At 49.0% G+C, this 22,101-nt stretch overlaps 1 protein-coding gene across 1 annotated transcript in view; it reads right to left on the bottom strand.

Moving 5' to 3' along the window:
- HEPHL1 (hephaestin like 1) overlaps positions 1 to 22,101 on the bottom strand; it is a 174,248-nt gene that overhangs the window by 2,960 nt on the left and 149,187 nt on the right. The window contains exons 18-19 of the mRNA XM_068266810.1: positions 10,404 to 10,566; positions 9 to 35 (exon numbers count right to left, since the gene is read on the bottom strand). Of these exons, the coding sequence (XP_068122911.1) occupies positions 9 to 35; positions 10,404 to 10,566 (190 nt within the window). The remainder of the gene's footprint in view (positions 1 to 8; positions 36 to 10,403; positions 10,567 to 22,101) is intronic.

The following is a 22,101-nucleotide window of genomic DNA, read 5'->3' as shown; positions in this document are numbered from 1 at the left end:
TCACCTACCTGATGAGGGAGTACTTTCTTTTTTACCTGAAATAAAAAAGGAGTAACAGTTACAGTATCTTGCGCTAGTGAATTTTATTGCATTCAGTTTATTGTTACATACTTCTAATATATAGCTCTTGAATCAATGCAACAATGATAATTGCTAAAATGCAGTAGCAGGAAGTAATATCGCTATACTAGTAGTAGGAAGTGACATCACTAAACCGGTAGCAGGAAGTGGCATCACTACAGGTGAATTTGGAAAAATTTGAATATTGTGCAGAAGTCCATTTCGGTAATTCAACTTAACCACTTGATGACCTAGCCTTTACCCCCCTTAAGGACCAGCGCTGTTTTCGCTGATCTGTGATGGGTGGGCTCTACAGCCCCAGCACAGATCAAACACCAGGCAGAGTGACCAGATCGCCCCCTTTTTTCCTTACTAGGGGGATTATGTGCTGGGGGGGTCTGATCGCTCCTGCCTGCTTGTGGCTGGCGGGGGGGGGCACCTCAAAGCCCCCTCCACCGCAGGATTCCCCCTCTCCCTCTCCTCCCTCCCTTCCCCGGAGATCCGAGGCTGCACAGTGTAAGTGGCTGGATAGTGTAATGGTTAAGGGCTCTGCCTCTGACACAGGAGACCTGGGTTCAAATCTCGGCTCTGCCTGTTCAGTAAGCCAGCACCTATTTCAGTAAGGAGTTTCTTGGGCAAGTCTCCTTAACACTGCTACTGCCTACTGAGTGCGCTGTAGTGGCTGCCTCGCAAGCGCTTTGAGTCCGACAGGAGAAAGGCGCTATACAAATACTGCCATTATTATTATTATTATCTGTCCTGTGCAGCCTCTAACATGCTCCTGCCTGTCATGTGACAGCGATCCCCGGCCACTGATTGGCCGGGGATCGCTGATCTGGTACAACGCTGCTACTGTTAGCAGCATTGTACAAATGTAAACAAAGCGGATTATTTCCGCTTGTGTTTACATTTAGCCTGCGAGCCGCGATCGGCGGCCCGCAGGCTATTCACAGAGCCCCCCGCCGTGAATTGACAGGAAGCAGCCGCTCGCGCGAGCTGCTGCTTCCTGAGTAATTAGCCTGCAGCCGGCGACGCAGATCTGCGTCGCTGGTCCTGCAGCTGCCGCTTTGTCAACGCGCGTTATGAGTGCGCGGTCGGCAAGTGGTTAAAAGGTGAAACTAATACATGAAATAGGAACCCTTTACAGGTGTTTTGAATGAATTAGCTGATTAGAGTCTGACACTTTGAGCTTAGAATATCGAACATTTTCACAATATTCTAATGGTCTGAGAATTTGATTTTGGGGTTCTCATAAGCTATACGCCATAATCAAAAATAATAACAAATAAAGGCTTGAACTATCTTGCTTTGCCTGTAATATATTTCATATATTAGTTACACCTTTTAAGATGAATTACTAAAATAAATGGACTTTTGCATGATATAGTAATTTTTCAAGTTTCACCAGTAAACTGCAGGAGAACACTGGGTGAAAAACTGATGCCCAATTTAACAAACACATTTATTTGAAAGGAACCCAAGGTGTGAGACCTATGGAAGCTGACATTTAATTATTTTAAACAATACCAGTTGCCTGGCGGTGCTGCTGATCTTTCTGGTCATTAGGGTCTAAATCACACCTAAAACAAACAGCTAATCTTGTCAGATTTGTCATAGACATCTGGTCTGCATGCTTGTTCGGGGTCTACGGTTTAAATTATTAAAGGCAGAGGGTCAGCAGGACAGCCAGGTAATGTGCATTATTTAAAAATAAATTAACATGTCAGCCTCCATATCCCTCTCACCTTGGGTTCCCTTTAAATGACCACTATTGCGAAAAATTGAAAATACATGAAAACACATATATTAAAAAGTTTATTTTTCCCAGAGTAAAATGTGCTATAAATTAGTTTTCTCTTATGTTGATGTCACTTACAGTAGGTTGTAGAAATCTGACAGGTTTTGGACTAGCCCATCTTCTCATGGGATATTCTCGGGGCTGAGGGAAGGGGAGGTGGGGGCTTTGTACAGATTCTCTCCAGGGAGAGCTTTTGTAAGGAATAAATGAAATATTGAGAATCCCCCATGAAGAGATGGACTAGTCAAAAACCTGTCAGTTCTGTCAGATTTCTGCTAACTACTGTAAGTGACAGCAACATAGGAGAAAAATAATTTATGGCTCATTTTGTTCTGCAAGAAACTTCTTATTTGTATATGTTTACATGTATTTAAAATTTTACATTTTTTTTGTGATAGTGGTCCTTTAAGCGAAAAATGAATCAGTTTTTATATTATCAGTTTTTCATCCAGTACGGTGCGAATCCAGCCTAAAAGTGTTTCTGGAATATATTGCGGCACAAATGCAGATGAAATAAATCATTACCTGAACTGTGTTGAAAGAAGCAGATGTTATCTGCAGTATGTGTGCCGGTCTGCGGTCTGACTTCTGTGTTTTGGTTTGCTTACAATATGTAGGCTTGTGTTTGTGTAACTGATATTATCTCAGCTGGGAAAGCCAGGTAATATTGTATCTATGTACTGCAACCGTGTATGGAGGCTGTATTATGATGTGTATGGTTCTTTATTATAACAAACGGTATGTTTTACATTAATAAGCGCCCCTTATACAAAACTGATTTTCAATTCCATAGCTCCCAACTGTCCCTTTTGCCGAGGGACAGTCCATCTTTGGGTACTACAATTTTTTCAGACAATGTGACGCTCTGGCATATAAGACGCACTTAGGTTTAGAATCAGGGCAAAAAAAGAAAAATACTAAACCTGGTGCGTCATGGTGCAGGAGTGTTTTATGCCCCCCCCCCCCCCCCAACCGTCTCTATCCTAGCTACATAGCTCAACTAATACACTGACTACACTCCCAGCTGCACTCACTACACTGCTCAGCTACACTAACTACACTGCCAGCTACACTGACTACACACCCACCTACACAGTCCCAGCTACACTCACTACACTACCAGCTATACTAACTACACTGTCAGCTACACTGACTACACTGCCCAGCTACACTCACTACACTGCCCAGCTACATTGACTACACTACCAGCTACGCTCACTACACTGCCAGCTATACTCACTACACTGTCAGCTACACTGACTACATTGCCCAGTTACACTCACTGCACTGCCCAGCTACACTAACTACACTGCCAGCTACACTAACTTCACTCCCAGCTGAACTGACTACAGTCCCAGCTACACTCACTACACTACCAGCTATACTAATTACACTCCCAGCTACACTGACTACACTGCCCAGCTACACTCACTACACTGCCCAGCTACACTAACTATGTTGCCCGCTACACTGACTTAACTCCCAGCTACACTGACTACAGTCCCAACTACACTGACTACACTCCCAGCTACACTGACTAAACTCCCAGCTACACTGACTACAGTCCCAGCTACACTGACTACACTCCCAGCTACACTGACTACACTCCCAGCTACACTGACTACACTCCCAGCTACACTCACTACACTCCCAGCTACACTCACTACACTGCTAGCTATACTAACTACACTGTCATCTACAACGATTACATGCCCAGCTACCCTGACTTCACTCCCAGCTACACCAACTACACTCCCAGCTACACTGACTATTCTCCCAGCTACACAGACTACACTCTCAGATACACTGACTACACTCTCAGCTACACTGACTACACTCTCAGCTACACTGACTACACTCCCAGCTACACTGACTAAACTCCCAGCTACACTGACTACAGTCCCAGCTACACTGACTACAGTCCCAGCTACACTGACTACACTCCCAGCTACACTGACTACACTCCCAGCTACACTGACTACACTCCCAGCTACACTCACTACACTGCTAGCTATACTAACTACACTGTCATCTACAACGATTACATGCCCAGCTACCCTGACTTCACTTCCAGCTACACCAACTACACTCCCAGCTACACTGACTATTCTCCCAGCTACACAGACTACACTCTCAGATACACTGACTACACTCTCAGCTACACTGACTACACTCCCAGGTACACTGAATACACTGTCATCTGCAATGACTACTCTACCAGCTATTCTCATTACTCTCCCAGCTACACTGACAACTCTCCCAGCTACAATCTACACTGACTACACTGCCAGCTACTCTCACTACACTCCCAGCATTGCCCGTATACAGCGGCTATAAACAGATGGAGGAGGCAGAGGGGTGACAACTAGCCACACCTTTGAAATATAAGACACACTTACTTTTTACCCCCAATGGGGGGGGGGGGGGGGAGTGAGTCTTATATTCTGAAAAATACGGTAAATCCCTCTGTCCCTCTTTCTTCCTTATTTGTACCTCTTTTAGGACTTCTATACAGATATCTATGTAAGTGTATGTATTTTGCTACTGAAACATTTGTTTAACCACTTGCGGACCAGGTACGTTGAATCAACGTCCAGCAGGTGGTGCTACTGTTCTGACCAGACGTTGATTCAACGTCCGCGCTAACAAACCGTCCCGACGCGATCGTGCGCACCCGGGGGGGGAGATTAAGCTGTCATATGACAGCTGGCATCTCCCCCGAGTGATCAGCAGCCATCACGTATGGCTGCTGATCATGTGATCACTACGATTGCTTGTGGATCGTAGTGATCACTTTGACAGTGGCGGCGGCAGGGGGGAAAGAAGAGGATCCACTCACCTCCCTGCCGTTCCAGCGACGATCGGCGCCCCCTCTGCTCTGGCCGGCATCTCGGCTCCGTCTGACGCCAGCGCCGGGTCCCGGCTTGATGACGTCCTCAAGCCGCGACCCGGACCTGAGCATCATTTGGAGCGGAGATGCTGGCTGGAGAAGAGGTGGCTACTGCGGCTCATCGCTGGAGCCTGGAAGGTGTGTGATGGCTGCTAGCTACAGGGGGGATCCGGCCGCCCGACCTCCCCAAACACGCCCCCCCTCCATGCAAATTGCCCTGGTCCTTAAGGGGGGTTAGGCGGCAGGTCCCGAAGTGGTTAATATATTTTAAACATTAGGGGGGTTGATTCATCAAGCTGTCACTTGTAAGGCAGCCTATTAGGCCAATCAAAGTGCGGGGATCGCGTCCATTAAAGCCCCTGGACCCTTGGGGCTCAGGGCAGGTTCAGTGGAGCGGCCGTTAGCTACAAGGATGATGAATCAACCCCTATGTCTATCATTTAAATTTATATATTTCTTGTTACAAATGATAAAATTAAGGAGCACTAATGATGATACAGAGGACCAGTGTGTCTTACTTTTATTTATTGTTAAATGGGAAGGTTCACGGACATGTTTAAAAAAATTAAAATACTAATCCACTTACCTGGGGCTTCCTCCAGCCCGTGGCAGGCAGGACGTGCCCTCGACGCCGCTCCGGAGGCTCCCGGTCTTCTCTGGTGGCTCACCCGACCTGGCCAGGCCGGCTTTCTGGTCGGGCTTCTCCTTGCGCTGCAACGTGCGTCTCACGCGGTCATGCTGACGTCATCGGACGTCCTACAGACGTACTGCGCTGTACAGCCTGGAGGACATCCGATGACGTCAGCGCGACCACGTGAGATGCATGTTGGAGCGCACAAGAGCCCGACCTGGAAGCCTGCCTAGCCAGGTCAGGTGAGCCACCGGAGAAGGCCGTGAGCATCCGGAGTGGCGTCGAGGGCACGTCCTGCCTGCCACGGTCTGGAGGAAGCCCCAGGTAAGTGGATTAGTAGTTTTATTTTTTTAAACATGTCCGTGAACCTTCCCTTTAAGTGTCATTCTTGAAATGATTTTCACATTTCCTGTCTGAGCAGGAAGTCATGGAATTTCCCACTCATGAGGTCACAGGCCAGCAATACAAATGGTAAAGTGGTTCTAAATTTTTACCACACTAAAACACATCTCTAACTCAGGGCCGGTTCTAGACTTTTTGCCGCCTGAGGCAAACTGTAAGGAAGCCGCCCCCACTGCCCCCCGTTAGTATAATTACCCCCAGTATAGGTAGCTGGAGGGGGTAGCAGCCAGGAAGGACCCCCCTCTCACCTGTGTCCCCTGTCCGCTCTCCCCCTCCAGCTATTAGGCATTAGGCAGCGGCAGGGAAGTGATGACTCGCTCACCTCCTTACGTCCAGCATACGTTCCACCGCTCGTCACTTCCTTCAAAGCCGCCCACCATACATTGCAGGAAGTGACGAGCGGTGGAACACAATGCTGGAACGAATGTAGGGAGGTGAGTGAGTCAACGCTTCCCTGCTGCTGCCTAATGCTTTTAAACAGAGCTGATAGCTGGAGGGGGAGAGCGGACAGGGGAACCCAGGTGAGGTGGGGGGGGGAGGTCCGACCCCCCTCCTCGCCGCCCCCCTTCCTGGCTGCTACTCCCTCCAGCTCAGCTGTCCATTCCCCAACCACGGCTAGACGAGCACCGCACCCTCCCACGAGTGCCGCCTGAGGAACCTGCCTCACCCCGCCTCATGGGAGGCCCGAGGCTGCTCTAACTGGAATCGTGTACCTGAATCAGGGCCCAAAATCTAACAGAAAGAGTGCCACATTTTATTACTTGTCAAAGAAGATTGGAGTGAAGTTTGGTGGCTCCAGAAACTCCTGTTGCCCCATTATTCCAGTCTTTAAAGTGAACCAGAGATGAAGCACCCTCATGTATTTTACCATATATATCAGTAGGAACATTAGAGAAAACACTTACCCTGCTTTCTGTTTCTTTCTTCACTGCTCAGCCTGCTTTATATCAGCCCTGATAAAATCCCCAACTGAACATTCAGCCTGGCTTTGCTCAGGAATCATTATAGCTGAGTCATTATAGCAGAGCCAGAAGGGGACAGGCCTGGGCTTGAAAAGACATCAGAGAAGACAGACTCAGCTATAATGATTCCTGAACAAAGCCAGACTGAATGCTCAGTCTGGGATTTTATCGGGGCTGATAACAAGCAGGCTAAACAGTGAAGAATGAAACAGAGAGCAGGGTACGTGTTTTCTCTAATGTTCCCACTGATATATATATGGTGAAATACATGAGGGTGCTTCGTCTCTGGTTCACTTTAAAGCAAACCTGAAGAGTAAATACATTTATGAAATGATGAATTGTATGTGTAGTACAGCTAAGAAATAGAACATTAGTAGCAAAGAGAATAGTCTCATATTGTTTTCCAGTACAGGAAGAGTTAAAAAAAAGACTTCAGTTATCTATGCAAAACAGCTTCTCTGAGCTATTCAACCCATTAGGTTGAAATACAGTCCTATTTTCTGAAACACTTAAACAGACAAGAAACAGTGAGAGACAGCTTGAGATAAGGTTTTACTGTAGGAAAGTTCAAAGGGTCATTATTTCTGCTTTGTTTTATAGCTTAAAAAAGTGGGGTTTTAAAACTGCAACTGTGACTATGAAGCAATGTTTTAAATAACGCTATATAACTGAAAATAATGAGACTCTTTTCTTAGCTACTAATGTTCTATTCATAATCCGTACTACACATACAATTCATTATGTCATAGGTTTTTTTTCACTTCAGGTTTGCTTTAATGCTGTGACTGGGACCCATGCCCACGTTGCCATGAAGGAGATCTTTTGAATTGGGCATGCACAGGTTTCCAAACAGCACATGCCTGCATTGTTATTACATGAGAAAATCAGACCCGGTCCGCCTATGATGCCAAGTGAGGCTAACCTATTCCGGGGCAACTGTACCTGGCTAACCTATACTGGGGGCAACTGTACCTGGCTAACCTATACTGGGGCAACTGTACCTGGCTAACCTATACTGGGGGCAACTGTACCTGGCTAACCTATACTGGGGGCAACTGTACCTGGCTAACCTATACTGGGGCAACTGTACCTGGCTAACCTATACTGGGGCAACTGTACCTGGCTAACCTATACTGGGGGCAACTGTACCTGGCTAACCTATACTGGGGGCAACTGTACCTGGCTAACCTATACTGGGGCAACTGTACCTGGCTAACCTATACTGGGGCAACTGTACCTGGCTAACCTATACTGGGGGCAACTGTACCTGGCTAACCTATACTGGAGGCAACTGTACCTAGCTAACCTATACTGGGGGAAACTGTACCTGGCTAACCTATACCTGGGGCAACTGTACCTGGCTAACCTATACTGGGACAATAGTAAAAGAAGGTCCGCACTGATGTCTCCACTCCAATGTAGTTTATTCAGGACATGTCCAGTTCAGGTAAAACACTTAGACTAACATGTTTCGGACTCCAAGTCCTTAATCATAGTCATGTCACAGCATTCTGATTGTGAATTTAAAAGGGAGGGTAGTAAGAGGCGGGGCACAACCCCACCCAAGCGAGGGAGGGAGCAGATTGCCCACCAAAAACTAACACCTCGTTAAAAATGTAGGTAAACATTAATACAATTAAAAACACATACAGATAAGGAGCAAAAATAATGAGAGCAATATATGCAATGTATGCAAGAATCAAAAGGCAATCCAATTCTCAGCCTGTCACCAAAGCCAGGTCCCACCTCGCATTTAAACCCTTAGGTGATCTAGTGCCAAGCCGGAAAATCCAAAGTGCCTCTCTTTTACGGATCAGTGCCTGAAGGTCACCTCCTCGCCTAGGCAAGGAGACCTTCTCTATTCCATGAAAGGAGAAGCCAGACATATCCCCATCATGAACCTGTCGGTAATGTTTGGCAACATTAGAAATATTTTGTGTGGACCACCCAGCCCCCAAGAAATGTTCCGATATCCTGGCTCTAAGGGGTCTGGTAGTGCAGCCCACATACTGGAGAGAACAGATATGACATGTCACCACATAAATCACGTTTTTGGAGCCACAGTTAATAAAATGCCTGATATTGAATCTAGAACCATTGTGGAGTGATTCCACAATTTTTGTTCTAGTGTGACATTCTAGTCGTCTGGAGGGGTGGCCCTGTCTTGGTACAAAATATTTCTAATGTTGCCAAACATTACCGACAGGTTCATGATGGGGATATGTCTGGCTTCTCCTTTCATGGAATAGAGAAGGTCTCCTTGCCTAGGCGAGGAGGTGACCTTCAGGCACTGATCCGTAAAAGAGAGGCACTTTGGATTTTCCGGCTTGGCACTAGATCACCTAAGGGTTTAAATGCGAGGTGGGACCTGGCTTTGGTGACAGGCTGAGAATTGGATTGCCTTTTGATTCTTGCATACATTGCATATATTGCTCTCATTATTTTTGCTCCTTATCTGTATGTGTTTTTAATTGTATTAATGTTTACCTACATTTTTAACGAGGTGTTAGTTTTTGGTGGGCAATCTGCTCCCTCCCTCGCTTGGGTGGGGTTGTGCCCCGGCTCTTACTACCCTCCCTTTTAAATTCACAATCAGAATGCTGTGACATGACTATGATTAAGGACTTGGAGTCCGAAACATGTTAGTCTAAGTGTTTTACCTGAACTGGACATGTCCTGAATAAACTACATTGGAGTGGAGACATCAGTGCGGACCTTCTTTTACTATTGTTGCTCATTGGGTTTGGCCACTCGTGTTCCTGCACTGTCCCACCCAGTACGGTGTAGCGGTACTTCTGTCTACCTTTCTACTATACTGGGACAAGTGTACCTAGCTAACCTATACTGGGGGCAACTGTACCTGGCTAATCTATACTGGGGCAACTGTACCTGGCTAACCTATACTGGGGCAATTGTACCTGGCTAACCTATACTGGGACAAGTGTACCTAGCTACCAGTACTGGGGACACCTGTACCTGGCTAACCTATACTGGGGACAACTTTACCTGGCTAACCTATACTGGGACAACTGTACCTAGCTAACCTGTACTGGGGCAACTGTACCTAGCTACCAGTACCGGGAGCACCTGTACCTGGCTAACCTATACTGGGACAACTGTACCTTGCTACTAGTACTGGGGGCAACTGTACCTGGCTAACCTATACTGGGACAACTGTACCTAGCTAACCTATATTGGGGCAACTTTACCTGGCTAACCTATACTGGGGGCAGCTGTACCTGGCTAACCTATACTGGGGCAGCTGTACCTGGCTAACCTATACTGGGACAACTGTACCTGGCTAACCTATACTGGGACAACTGTACCTGGCTAACCTATACTGGGGGAAACTGTACCTGGCTAACCTATACTGGGGGCAACTGCACCTGGCTAACCTACACTGGGGGCAACTGTACCTGGCTACCTACCTATACTGAAAGTGTCTTTTAGGGGTCTCGCCACAGGTATAACATGCGGTGCAAATTGTCGGGTGCTGTGTGATCATTCCAATTCAGGGGGGTGGGGGGGGGGGGGGGTACACTCACAAGTTTGCCTCAGGCAGCAAAAAGTCTAGAACTAGCCCTGGAGAAAAAGCACATTTGAACTGAGCATGCCCAGTTCAGGAGGAAGGAGGGAAGATTATTAAGCCTTCATACTCACCCGATCTCTCCTTCACGGTGAAGGTTGTCTCCATTCCTGCGTGGATGTGATCATTCACGTGACAGTGGAGTAGCCAGGTTCCAGGGTTACTAGCCACCAACTCTATGGTCTGGAATGTCCCAGGAAAAAGGTCAAACACGTCTGCTCGGTGCTCGCTGTCCTTCTGCAAGAATAGTAGACAAGACATCAAAGTCAGTGAAAAGAGGCAACTTACAGCCGTCTATAGAAAGTATTGCAAGTGTGTCAAACTCACAAAGGCCACTTAAAGGACCACTATCACGAAAAATCGTAAACATTTAAAATGCATTTAAACACATGCAAATAAAAAGTGCGTTTCTTCCAGAGGAAAATGAGCCATACATTACTTTTCTCCTATGTTGCTGCCACTTACAGCAGGTAGTAGAAATCTGACAGAAGCGACAGGTTTTGGACTAGCCCATCTCCTCATGGGGGATTTTCATGGTTTGGTTTAGTTTCAAAAACACTTAGCGAAAGGCAGTTGCTCCGTCCAACTGCCCAAAAAAGTGTGCAGTGAGCAGGGAGGCTGGCCAGCATATTTGTATAAATCTTTTTCAGGGACTGTCTTTCTGTCTTTATAAAGAAAAAAGGCCATGCTATGGAGAGATGGGCAAGTCCAAAATCTGTCGGTAATATCAGATTTCTACTACTTGCTGTAAGTGACAGCAAAATAGGAGAAAAGTCATTTATGTCTCATTTTAGTCTGGAAGAAATGTACTTCTTATTTGTATATGTTCACATGTATTTTCAATTTTACAATTTTCGCAATAGTGGTCCTTTAAAGCACAGCTCTTCCAAAATATATTTATAGACAAGACACAGACATTTATATTGCACTTTTCTCTTGTTTGACTCAAGTCCCCAGAGCTGCAGCCACTAGGGTGCGCTCTATAGGCAGTAGCAGTGTTAGAAAGTCTTGCCCAAGGTCTCCTCAATTAATCGGTGCTAGCTTATGGAACAGGAAGAGCCAAGACTTGAACCCATATACATAGGAGTCAATTCATCAAGGCTGTTCAATAAACAAAAGACAAGTCGGGAAAATTTCGCATTCGGTATTTTAGACTTTTGTGTGCTAATTCATAAATATTTTCACAGGTGCAGTAGAAGTTCGGTAATTTACCGAAGTCCATTGTTGGTAACAGCAAAAGAGTGTGTGCAGAGACAGCATTGCAATAGTAAGAGGCATGACATCCCTTTAGATGTACATGTTTTGTTATACTGCCTCTGCTCGCTCTGAATCTGTCCATTAGTTTTTCTTAACATTTTATTTAGTAGTCACAGCTTAGAAGAGCTTCCAGGAAACTTTACACATGTCATGCTTAGGTGATTTCCCCACTAGCTCCTTCCCTATCTTCTTCTTTTGTTCTGTGATCGCTCTGTCTGGGGGGTATAAAAATCTAGACCCACCGGAGAAGCCTTCGGGTCCTATCAAGATGCATCACAAGGACTTTCAGGAGACAGGGGCTGTTTCTATTGGCTTCTGCTCCTGTCAGTCATAGGTAATCATCTCTAGTTCTGCGAGTCCAGCACTGACACCGACAGAGGAGAACTGTCGGAAATGGAACTGTGTTTTACCGCATGCTGTAACCTTCATGAATTGACATTTACTGACATATGTTGAGGTAATTACCGCACAAGTCGGTAATATACCTCACTGCTTGGTAATTTCAGCTTTTCAGGCGGTAACAGCCTTTATGAATTGACATTTTCCAAAGTGCTTGGTAAAATCAGCTGTATTCATTGTTACCGAATGTGGTAATGCTTGGTGAATTGACAACATAGTAGTTTTGTTTCGGAAATGAAACAGAACTTCTTTAAGGATTCCATTACTGTCCATGTCAGAAGAGGTTAGCATGACTACAGTTTCCTCTCCCTGGTAAAGCTCAGAAGAGGGTAGCATGTCTGAAGTTTCCCTTCCCTGGTAAAGCTCAGTAGAGGGTAGCATGGCTACAGCTTCCCTTCCCTGGTAAAGCTCAGTAGAGGGTAGCATGGCTGCAGTTTCCCTTCCCCAGTAAAGCTCAGTAGAGGGTAGTATGGCTACAGCTTCCCTTCCCTGGCAAAGCTCAGCAGTGGGTAGCATGGCTACAGCTTCCCTTCCCTGGTAAAGCTCAGTAGAGGATAGCATGGCTGCAGTTTCCCTTCCCCAGTAAAGCTCAGTAGAGGGTAGCATGGCTACAGCTTCCCTTCCCTGGCAAAGCTCAGTAGAGGGTAGCATGGCTGCAGTTTCCCTTCCCCAGTAAAGCTCAGTAGAGGGTAGCATGGCTACAGCTTCCCTTCCCTGGCAAAGCTCAGTAGAGGGTAGCATGGCTACAGTTTCCCTTCCCCAGTAAAGCTCAGTAGAGGATAGCATGGCTACAGCTTCCCTTCCCTGGTAAAGCTCAGTAGAGGATAGCATGGCTGCAGTTTCCCTTCCCTGGTAAAGCTCAGCAGTGGGTAGCATGGCTACAGCTTCCCTTCCCTGGTAAAGCTCAGTAGAGGGTAGCATGGCTACAGCTTCCCTTCCCTGGTAAAGCTCAGCAGTGGGTAGCATGGCTACAGCTTCCCTTCCCTGGTAAAGCTCAGTAGAGGGTAGCATGGCTGCAGTTTCCCTTCCCCAGTAAAGCTCAGTAGAGGGTAGCATGGCTACAGCTTCCCTTCCCTGGCAAAGCTCAGCAGTGGGTAGCATGGCTACAGCTTCCCTTCCCTGGTAAAGCTCAGTAGAGGATAGCATGGCTGCAGTTTCCCTTCCCCAGTAAAGCTCAGTAGAGGGTAGCATGGCTACAGCTTCCCTTCCCTGGTAAAGCTCAGTAGAGGGTAGCATGGCTGCAGTTTCCATTCCCCAGTAAAGCTCAGTAGAGGGTAGCATGGCTACAGCTTCCCTTCCCTGGCAAAGCTCAGCAGTTGGTAGCATGGCTACAGCTTCCCTTCCCTGGTAAAGCTCAGTAGAGGATAGCATGGCTGCAGTTTCCCTTCCCCAGTAAAGCTCAGTAGAGGGTAGCATGGCTACAGCTTCCCTTCCCTGGCAAAGCTCAGTAGAGGGTAGCATGGCTGCAGTTTCCCTTCCCCAGTAAAGCTCAGTAGAGGGTAGCATGGCTACAGCTTCCCTTCCCTGGCAAAGCTCAGTAGAGGGTAGCATGGCTACAGTTTCCCTTCCCCAGTAAAGCTCAGTAGAAGATAGCATGGCTACAGCTTCCCTTCCCTGGTAAAGCTCAGTAGAGGATAGCATGGCTGCAGTTTCCCTTCCCCAGTAAAGCTCAGTAGAGGGTAGCATGGCTACAGCTTCCCTTCCCTGGTAAAGCTCAGCAGTGGGTAGCATGGCTACAGCTTCCCTTCCCTGGTAAAGCTCAGTAGAGGGTAGCATGGCTACAGCTTCCCTTCCCTGGTAAAGCTCAGCAGTGGGTAGCATGGCTACAGCTTCCCTTCCCCAGTAAAGCTCAGTAGAGCGTAGCATGGCTACAGCTTCCCTTCCCTGGCAAAGCTCAGCAGTGGGTAGCATGGCTACAGCTTCCCTTCCCTGGTAAAGCTCAGTAGAGGATAGCATGGCTGCAGTTTCCCTTCCCCAGTAAAGCTCAGTAGAGGGTAGCATGGCTACAGCTTCCCTTCCCTGGCAAAGCTCAGTAGAGGGTAGCATGGCTGCAGTTTCCCTTCCCCAGTAAAGCTCAGTAGAGGGTAGCATGGCTACAGCTTCCCTTCCCTGGTAAAGCTCAGTAGAGGGTAGCATGGCTGCAGTTTCCCTTCCCCAGTAAAGCTCAGTAGAGGGTAGCATGGCTACAGCTTCCCTTCCCTGGCAAAGCTCAGCAGTTGGTAGCATGGCTACAGCTTCCCTTCCCTGGTAAAGCTCAGTAGAGGATAGCATGGCTGCAGTTTCCCTTCCCCAGTAAAGCTCAGTAGAGGGTAGCATGGCTACAGCTTCCCTTCCCTGGCAAAGCTCAGTAGAGGGTAGCATGGCTGCAGTTTCCCTTCCCCAGTAAAGCTCAGTAGAGGGTAGCATGGCTACAGCTTCCCTTCCCTGGCAAAGCTCAGTAGAGGGTAGCATGGCTACAGTTTCCCTTCCCCAGTAAAGCTCAGTAGAAGATAGCATGGCTACAGCTTCCCTTCCCTGGTAAAGCTCAGTAGAGGATAGCATGGCTGCAGTTTCCCTTCCCCAGTAAAGCTCAGTAGAGGGTAGCATGGCTACAGCTTCCCTTCCCTGGTAAAGCTCAGCAGTGGGTAGCATGGCTACAGCTTCCCTTCCCTGGTAAAGCTCAGTAGAGGGTAGCATGGCTGCAGTTTCCCTTCCCCAGTAAAGCTCAGTAGAGGGTAGCATGGCTACAGCTTCCCTTCCCTGGCAAAGCTCAGTAGAGGGTAGCATGGCTGCAGTTTCCCTTCCCCAGTAAAGCTCAGTAGAGGGTAGCATGGCTACAGCTTCCCTTCCCTGGCAAAGCTCAGTAGAGGGTAGCATGGCTACAGTTTCCCTTCCCCAGTAAAGCTCAGTAGAGGATAGCATGGCTACAGCTTCCCTTCCCTGGTAAAGCTCAGTAGAGGATAGCATGGCTGCAGTTTCCCTTCCCCAGTAAAGCTCAGTAGAGGGTAGCATGGCTACAGCTTCCCTTCCCTGGTAAAGCTCAGCAGTGGGTAGCATGGCTACAGCTTCCCTTCCCTGGTAAAGCTCAGTAGAGGGTAGCATGGCTGCAGTTTCCCTTCCCCAGTAAAGCTCAGTAGAGGGTAGCATGGCTACAGCTTCCCTTCCCTGGCAAAGCTCAGCAGTGGGTAGCATGGCTACAGCTTCCCTTCCCTGGTAAAGCTCAGTAGAGGATAGCATGGCTGCAGTTTCCCTTCCCCAGTAAAGCTCAGTAGAGGGTAGCATGGCTACAGCTTCCCTTCCCTGGCAAAGCTCAGTAGAGGGTAGCATGGCTGCAGTTTCCCTTCCCCAGTAAAGCTCAGTAGAGGGTAGCATGGCTACAGCTTCCCTTCCCTGGTAAAGCTCAGTAGAGGGTAGCATGGCTGCAGTTTCCCTTCCCCAGTAAAGCTCAGTAGAGGGTAGCATGGCTACAGCTTCCCTTCCCTGGCAAAGCTCAGCAGTTGGTAGCATGGCTACAGCTTCCCTTCCCTGGTAAAGCTCAGTAGAGGATAGCATGGCTGCAGTTTCCCTTCCCCAGTAAAGCTCAGTAGAGGGTAGCATGGCTACAGCTTCCCTTCCCTGGCAAAGCTCAGTAGAGGGTAGCATGGCTGCAGTTTCCCTTCCCCAGTAAAGCTCAGTAGAGGGTAGCATGGCTACAGCTTCCCTTCCCTGGCAAAGCTCAGTAGAGGGTAGCATGGCTACAGTTTCCCTTCCCCAGTAAAGCTCAGTAGAAGATAGCATGGCTACAGCTTCCCTTCCCTGGTAAAGCTCAGTAGAGGATAGCATGGCTGCAGTTTCCCTTCCCCAGTAAAGCTCAGTAGAGGGTAGCATGGCTACAGCTTCCCTTCCCTGGTAAAGCTCAGCAGTGGGTAGCATGGCTACAGCTTCCCTTCCCTGGTAAAGCTCAGTAGAGGGTAGCATGGCTGCAGTTTCCCTTCCCCAGTAAAGCTCAGTAGAGGGTAGCATGGCTACAGCTTCCCTTCCCTGGCAAAGCTCAGCAGTGGGTAGCATGGCTACAGCTTCCCTTCCCTGGTAAAGCTCAGTAGAGGATAGCATGGCTGCAGTTTCCCTTCCCCAGTAAAGCTCAGTAGAGGGTAGTATGGCTACAGCTTCCCTTCCCTGGCAAAGCTCAGTAGAGGGTAGCATGGCTGCAGTTTCCCTTCCCCAGTAAAGCTCAGTAGAGGGTAGCATGGCTACAGCTTCCCTTCCCTGGCAAAGCTCAGTAGAGGGTAGCATGGCTACAGTTTCCCTTCCCCAGTAAAGCTCAGTAGAGGGTAGCATGGCTACAGCTTCCCTTCCCTGGTAAAGCTCAGTAGAGGGTAGCATGGCTGCAGTTTCCCCTCCCTGGTAAAGCTCAGTAGAGGGTAGCATGGCTACAGTTTCCCTTCCCTGGTAAAGCTCAGTAGAGGGTAGCATAGCTGCAGTTTCCCCTCCCTGGTAAAGAAGCTCAGTAGAGGGTAGCATGGCTACAGGTTCCCTTCCCTGGTAAAGCTCAGTAGAGGATAGCATGGCTACAGTTTCCCTTCCCTGGTAAAGCTCAGTAGAGGATAGCATGTCTGCAGTTTCCCTTCCCTGGTAAAGCTCAGTAGAGGGTAGCATGGCTACAGTTTTCCTTCCCTGGTAAAGCTCAGTAGAGGGTAGCATGTCTGCAGTTTCCCTTCCCCGGTAAAGCTCAGTAGAGGGTAGCATGGCTACAGTTTCGCTTCCCTGGTAAAGCTCAGTAAGGGTAGGATGGCTGAAGTTTCCCTTCCCTGGTAAAGCTCAGTAGAGGGTAGCGTGGCTACAGCTTCCCTTCCCTGGTAAAGCTCAGTAGTGGGTACTAGCATGGCTGCAGTTTCCATTCCCCGGTAAAGCTCAGTACACGGTAGCATGGCTGCAGTTTCCCTTACCTGGTAAAGCTCAGTAGAGGGTAGCATGGCTGCAGTTTCCCTTCCCTGGTAAAGCTCAGCAGAGGGTAGCATGGCTGCAGTTTCCCTTACCTGGTAAAGCTCAGTACAGGGTAGCATGGCTACAGTTTCCCTTCCCTGGTAAAGCTCAGTAGAGGGTAGCATGGCTACAGTTTACCCTCCCTGGTAAAGCTCAGTAGAGGGTAGGGTGGCTACAGTTTCTCTTCCCTGGTAAAGCTCAGTAGAGGGTAGCATGGCTGCAGTTTCCCTTCCCTGGTAAAGCTCAGCAGAGGGTAGCATGGCTGCAGTTTCCCTTCCCTGGTAAAGCTCAGCAAAGGGTAGCATGGCTGCAGTTTCCCTTCCCTGGTAAAGCTCAGTAGAGGGTAGCATGGCTGCAGTTTCTCTTCCCCAGTAAAGCTCAGTAGAGGGTAGCATGGCTACAGCTTCCCTTCCCTGGCAAAGCTCAGTAGAGGGTAGCATGGCTACAGTTTCCCTTCCCCAGTAAAGCTCAGTAGAGGGTAGCATGGCTACAGCTTCCCTTCCCTGGTAAAGCTCAGCAGTGGGTAGCATGGCTACAGCTTCCCTTCCCTGGTAAAGCTCAGTAGAGGGTAGCATGGCTGCAGTTTCCCTTCCCCAGTAAAGCTCAGTAGAGGGTAGCATGGCTACAGCTTCCCTTCCCTGGCAAAGCTCAGCAGTGGGTAGCATGGCTACAGCTTCCCTTCCCTGGTAAAGCTCAGTAGAGGATAGCATGGCTGCAGTTTCCCTTCCCCAGTAAAGCTCAGTAGAGGGTAGCATGGCTACAGCTTCCCTTCCCTGGCAAAGCTCAGTAGAGGGTAGCATGGCTGCAGTTTCCCTTCCCCAGTAAAGCTCAGTAGAGGGTAGCATGGCTACAGCTTCCCTTCCCTGGCAAAGCTCAGTAGAGGGTAGCATGGCTACAGTTTCCCTTCCCCAGTAAAGCTCAGTAGAGGGTAGCATGGCTACAGCTTCCCTTCCCTGGTAAAGCTCAGTAGAGGGTAGCATGGCTGCAGTTTCCCCTCCCTGGTAAAGCTCAGTAGAGGGTAGCATGGCTACAGTTTCCCTTCCCTGGTAAAGCTCAGTAGAGGGTAGCATAGCTGCAGTTTCCCCTCCCTGGTAAAGAAGCTCAGTAGAGGGTAGCATGGCTACAGGTTCCCTTCCCTGGTAAAGCTCAGTAGAGGATAGCATGGCTACAGTTTCCCTTCCCTGGTAAAGCTCAGTAGAGGATAGCATGTCTGCAGTTTCCCTTCCCTGGTAAAGCTCAGTAGAGGGTAGCATGGCTACAGTTTTCCTTCCCTGGTAAAGCTCAGTAGAGGGTAGCATGTCTGCAGTTTCCCTTCCCCGGTAAAGCTCAGTAGAGGGTAGCATGGCTACAGTTTCCCTTCCCTGGTAAAGCTCAGTAAGGGTAGGATGGCTGAAGTTTCCCTTCCCTGGTAAAGCTCAGTAGAGGGTAGCGTGGCTACAGCTTCCCTTCCCTGGTAAAGCTCAGTAGTGGGTACTAGCATGGCTGCAGTTTCCATTCCCCGGTAAAGCTCAGTACACGGTAGCATGGCTGTAGTTTCCCTTACCTGGTAAAGCTCAGTAGAGGGTAGCATGGCTGCAGTTTCCCTTCCCTGGTAAAGCTCAGCAGAGGGTAGCATGGCTGCAGTTTCCCTTACCTGGTAAAGCTCAGTACAGGGTAGCATGGCTACAGTTTCCCTTCCCTGGTAAAGCTCAGTAGAGGGTAGCATGGCTACAGTTTACCCTCCCTGGTAAAGCTCAGTAGAGGGTAGGATGGCTACAGTTTCTCTTCCCTGGTAAAGCTCAGTAGAGGGTAGCATGGCTGCAGTTTCCCTTCCCTGGTAAAGCTCAGCAGAGGGTAGAATGGCTACAGTTTCCCTTCCCTGGTAAAGCTCAGCAAAGGGTAGCATGGCTGCAGTTTCCCTTCCCTGGTAAAGCTCAGTAGAGGGTAGCATGGCTACAGTTTCCCTTCCCTGGTAAAGCTCAGTAGAGGGTAGCATGGCTGCAGTTTCCCTTCCCTGGTAAAGCTCAGTAGAAGGTAGCATGGCTACAGTTTCCCTTCCCTGGTAAAGCTCAGTAGAGGGTAGCATGGCTGCAGTTTCCCTTCCCTGGTAAAGCTCAGCAGAGGGTAGCATGGCTACAGTTTCCCTTCCTCGGGAAAAGCTCAGTAGTGGGTACTAGCATGGCTGCAGTTTTTCTTCCCTGGTACAGCTCAGCAGAGGGTAGTATGGCTACAATTTCCCATTCCTGGTAAAGCTCAGTAGAGGGTAGGATGGCTGCAGTTTCCATTCCCTGGCAAAGCTCAGTAGAGGGTAGCATGGCTACAGTTTCCCTTCCCTGGTAAAGCTCAGTAGAGGGTAGCATGGCTACAGTTTCCCTTCCCTGGAAAACTCAGAGGGTAGCATGGCTACAGTTTCCCTTCCCTGGTAAAGCTCAGTAGAGGGTAGCATAGCTGCAGTTTCCCTTCCCTGGTAAAGCTCAGTAGAGGGTAGCATGGCTGCAGTTTCCTTTCCTGGTAAAGCTCAGTAGAAGGTAACATGGCTACAGTTTCCCTTCCCTGGTAAAGCTCAGTAGAGGGTAGCATGGCTGCAGTTTCCCTTCCCTGGTAAAGCTCAGTAGAAGGTAACATGGCTACAGTTTCCCTTCCCTGGTAAAGCTCAGTAGAGGGTAGCATGTCTGCAGTTACCCTTCCCTGGTAAAGCTCAGCAGAGGGTAGCATGGCTGCAGTTTCCCTTCCCTGGTAATGCTCAGCAGAGGGTAGCATGGCTACAGTTTCCCTTCCCTGGTAAAGCTCAGTAGAGGGTAGCATGGCTGCAGTTTCCCTTCCCTGGTAAAGCTCAGCAGAGGGTAGCATGGCTGCAGTTTCCCTTCCCTGGTAAGGCTCAGTAGAGGGTAGCATGGCTACAGTTTCCCTTCCCTGGTAAAGCTCAGTAGAGGGTAGCATGGCTGCAGTTTCCCTTCCCTGGTAAAGCTCAGTAGAGGGTAGCATGGCTGCAGTTTCCCTTCCCTGGTAAAGCTCAGTAAAGGGTAGGATGGCTGCAGTTTCTCTTCCCTGGTAAAGCTCAGTAGAAGGTAGCATGGCTGCAGTTTCCCTTCCCTGGTAAAGCTCAGTAGAGGGTAGCATGGCTGCAGTTTCCCTTCCCTGGTAAGCTCAGTAGAGGGTAGCATGGCTACAGTTTCCCTTCCCTGGTAAAGCTCAGTAGAAGGTAACATGGCTACAGTTTCTCTTCCCTGGTAAAGCTCAGTAGAAGGTAGCATGGCTGCAGTTTCCCTTCCCAGGTAAAGCTCAGTAGAGGGTAGCATGACTACAGTTTCCTCTCCCTGGTAAAGCTCAGTAGAGGGTAGCATGGCTGCAGTTTCCCTTCCCTGGTAAAGCACAGTAGAAGGTAGCATGGCTGCAGTTTCCCTTCCCTGGTAAAGCTCAGTAGAGGGTAGCATGGCTACAGTTTCCCTTCCCTGGTAAAGCTCAGTAGAAGGTAGCATGGCTGCAGTTTCCCTTCCCTGGTAAAGCTCAGTAGAGGGTAGCATGGCTACAGCTTCCCTTCCCTGGTAAAGCTCAGTAGAAGGTAACATGGCTACAGTTTCTCTTCCCTGGTAAAGCTCAGTAGAGGGTAGCATGTCTGCAGTTTCCCTTCCCTGGTAAAGCTCAGCAGAGGGTAGCATGGCTACAGTTTCCCTTCCCTGGTAAAGCTCAGTAGAGGGTAGCATGGCTACAGCTTCCCTTCCCTGGTAAAGCTCAGTAGAGGGTAGCATGGCTGCAGTTTCCCTTCCCTGGTAAAGCTCAGTAGAGGGTAGCATGGCTACAGTTTCCCTTCCCTGGTAAAGCTCAGCAGAGGGTAGCATGGCTGCAGTTTCCCTTCCCTGGTAAAGCTCAGTAGAGGGTAGCATGGCTACAGTTTCCCTTCCCTGGTAAAGCTCAGCAGAGGGTAGCATGGCTACAGTTTCCCTTCCCTGGTAAAGCTCAGCAGAGGGTAGCATGGCTGCAGTTTCCCTTCCCTGGTAAAGCTCAGTAGAGGGTAGCATGGCTGCAGTTTCCCTTCCCTGGTAAAGCTCAGTAGAGGGTAGCATGGCTGCAGTTTCCCTTCCCTGGTAAAGCTCAGTAGAGGGTAGCATGGCTGCAGTTTCCCTTCCCTGGTAAAGCTCAGTAGAGGGTAGCATGGCTACAGTTTCCCTTCCCTGGTAAAGCTCAGTAGAGTGTAGCATGGCTGCAGTTTCCCTTCCCTGGTAAAGCTCAGTAGAGGGTAGGATGGCTACAGCTTCCCTTCCCTGGTAAAGCTCAGTAGAGGGTAGGATGGCTGCAGTTTCCCTTCCCTGGTAAAGCTCAGTAGAGGGTAGCATGGCTACAGTTTCCCTTCCCTGGTAAAGCTCAGTAGAGGGTAGCATGGCTGCAGTTTCCCTTCCCTGGTAAAGCTCAGTAGAGGGTAGCATGGCTGCAGTTTCCCTTACCTGGTAAAGCTCAGTACAGGGTAGCATGGCTACAGTTTCCCTTCCCTGGTAAAGCTCAGTAGAGGGTAGCATGGCTACAGTTTACCCTCCCTGGTAAAGCTCAGTAGAGGGTAGGGTGGCTACAGTTTCTCTTCCCTGGTAAAGCTCAGTAGAGGGTAGCATGGCTGCAGTTTCCCTTCCCTGGTAAAGCTCAGCAGAGGGTAGCATGGCTGCAGTTTCCCTTCCCTGGTAAAGCTCAGCAAAGGGTAGCATGGCTGCAGTTTCCCTTCCCTGGTAAAGCTCAGTAGAGGGTAGCATGGCTGCAGTTTCTCTTCCCCAGTAAAGCTCAGTAGAGGGTAGCATGGCTACAGCTTCCCTTCCCTGGCAAAGCTCAGTAGAGGGTAGCATGGCTACAGTTTCCCTTCCCCAGTAAAGCTCAGTAGAGGGTAGCATGGCTACAGCTTCCCTTCCCTGGTAAAGCTCAGCAGTGGGTAGCATGGCTACAGCTTCCCTTCCCTGGTAAAGCTCAGTAGAGGGTAGCATGGCTGCAGTTTCCCTTCCCCAGTAAAGCTCAGTAGAGGGTAGCATGGCTACAGCTTCCCTTCCCTGGCAAAGCTCAGCAGTGGGTAGCATGGCTACAGCTTCCCTTCCCTGGTAAAGCTCAGTAGAGGATAGCATGGCTGCAGTTTCCCTTCCCCAGTAAAGCTCAGTAGAGGGTAGCATGGCTACAGCTTCCCTTCCCTGGCAAAGCTCAGTAGAGGGTAGCATGGCTGCA

This window comes from Hyperolius riggenbachi, chromosome 2 (assembly GCF_040937935.1).
Source record: "Hyperolius riggenbachi isolate aHypRig1 chromosome 2, aHypRig1.pri, whole genome shotgun sequence".
Lineage (NCBI taxonomy): Eukaryota > Metazoa > Chordata > Amphibia > Anura > Hyperoliidae > Hyperolius > Hyperolius riggenbachi.
This window is presented reverse-complemented; position numbering and strand designations above follow the sequence as displayed.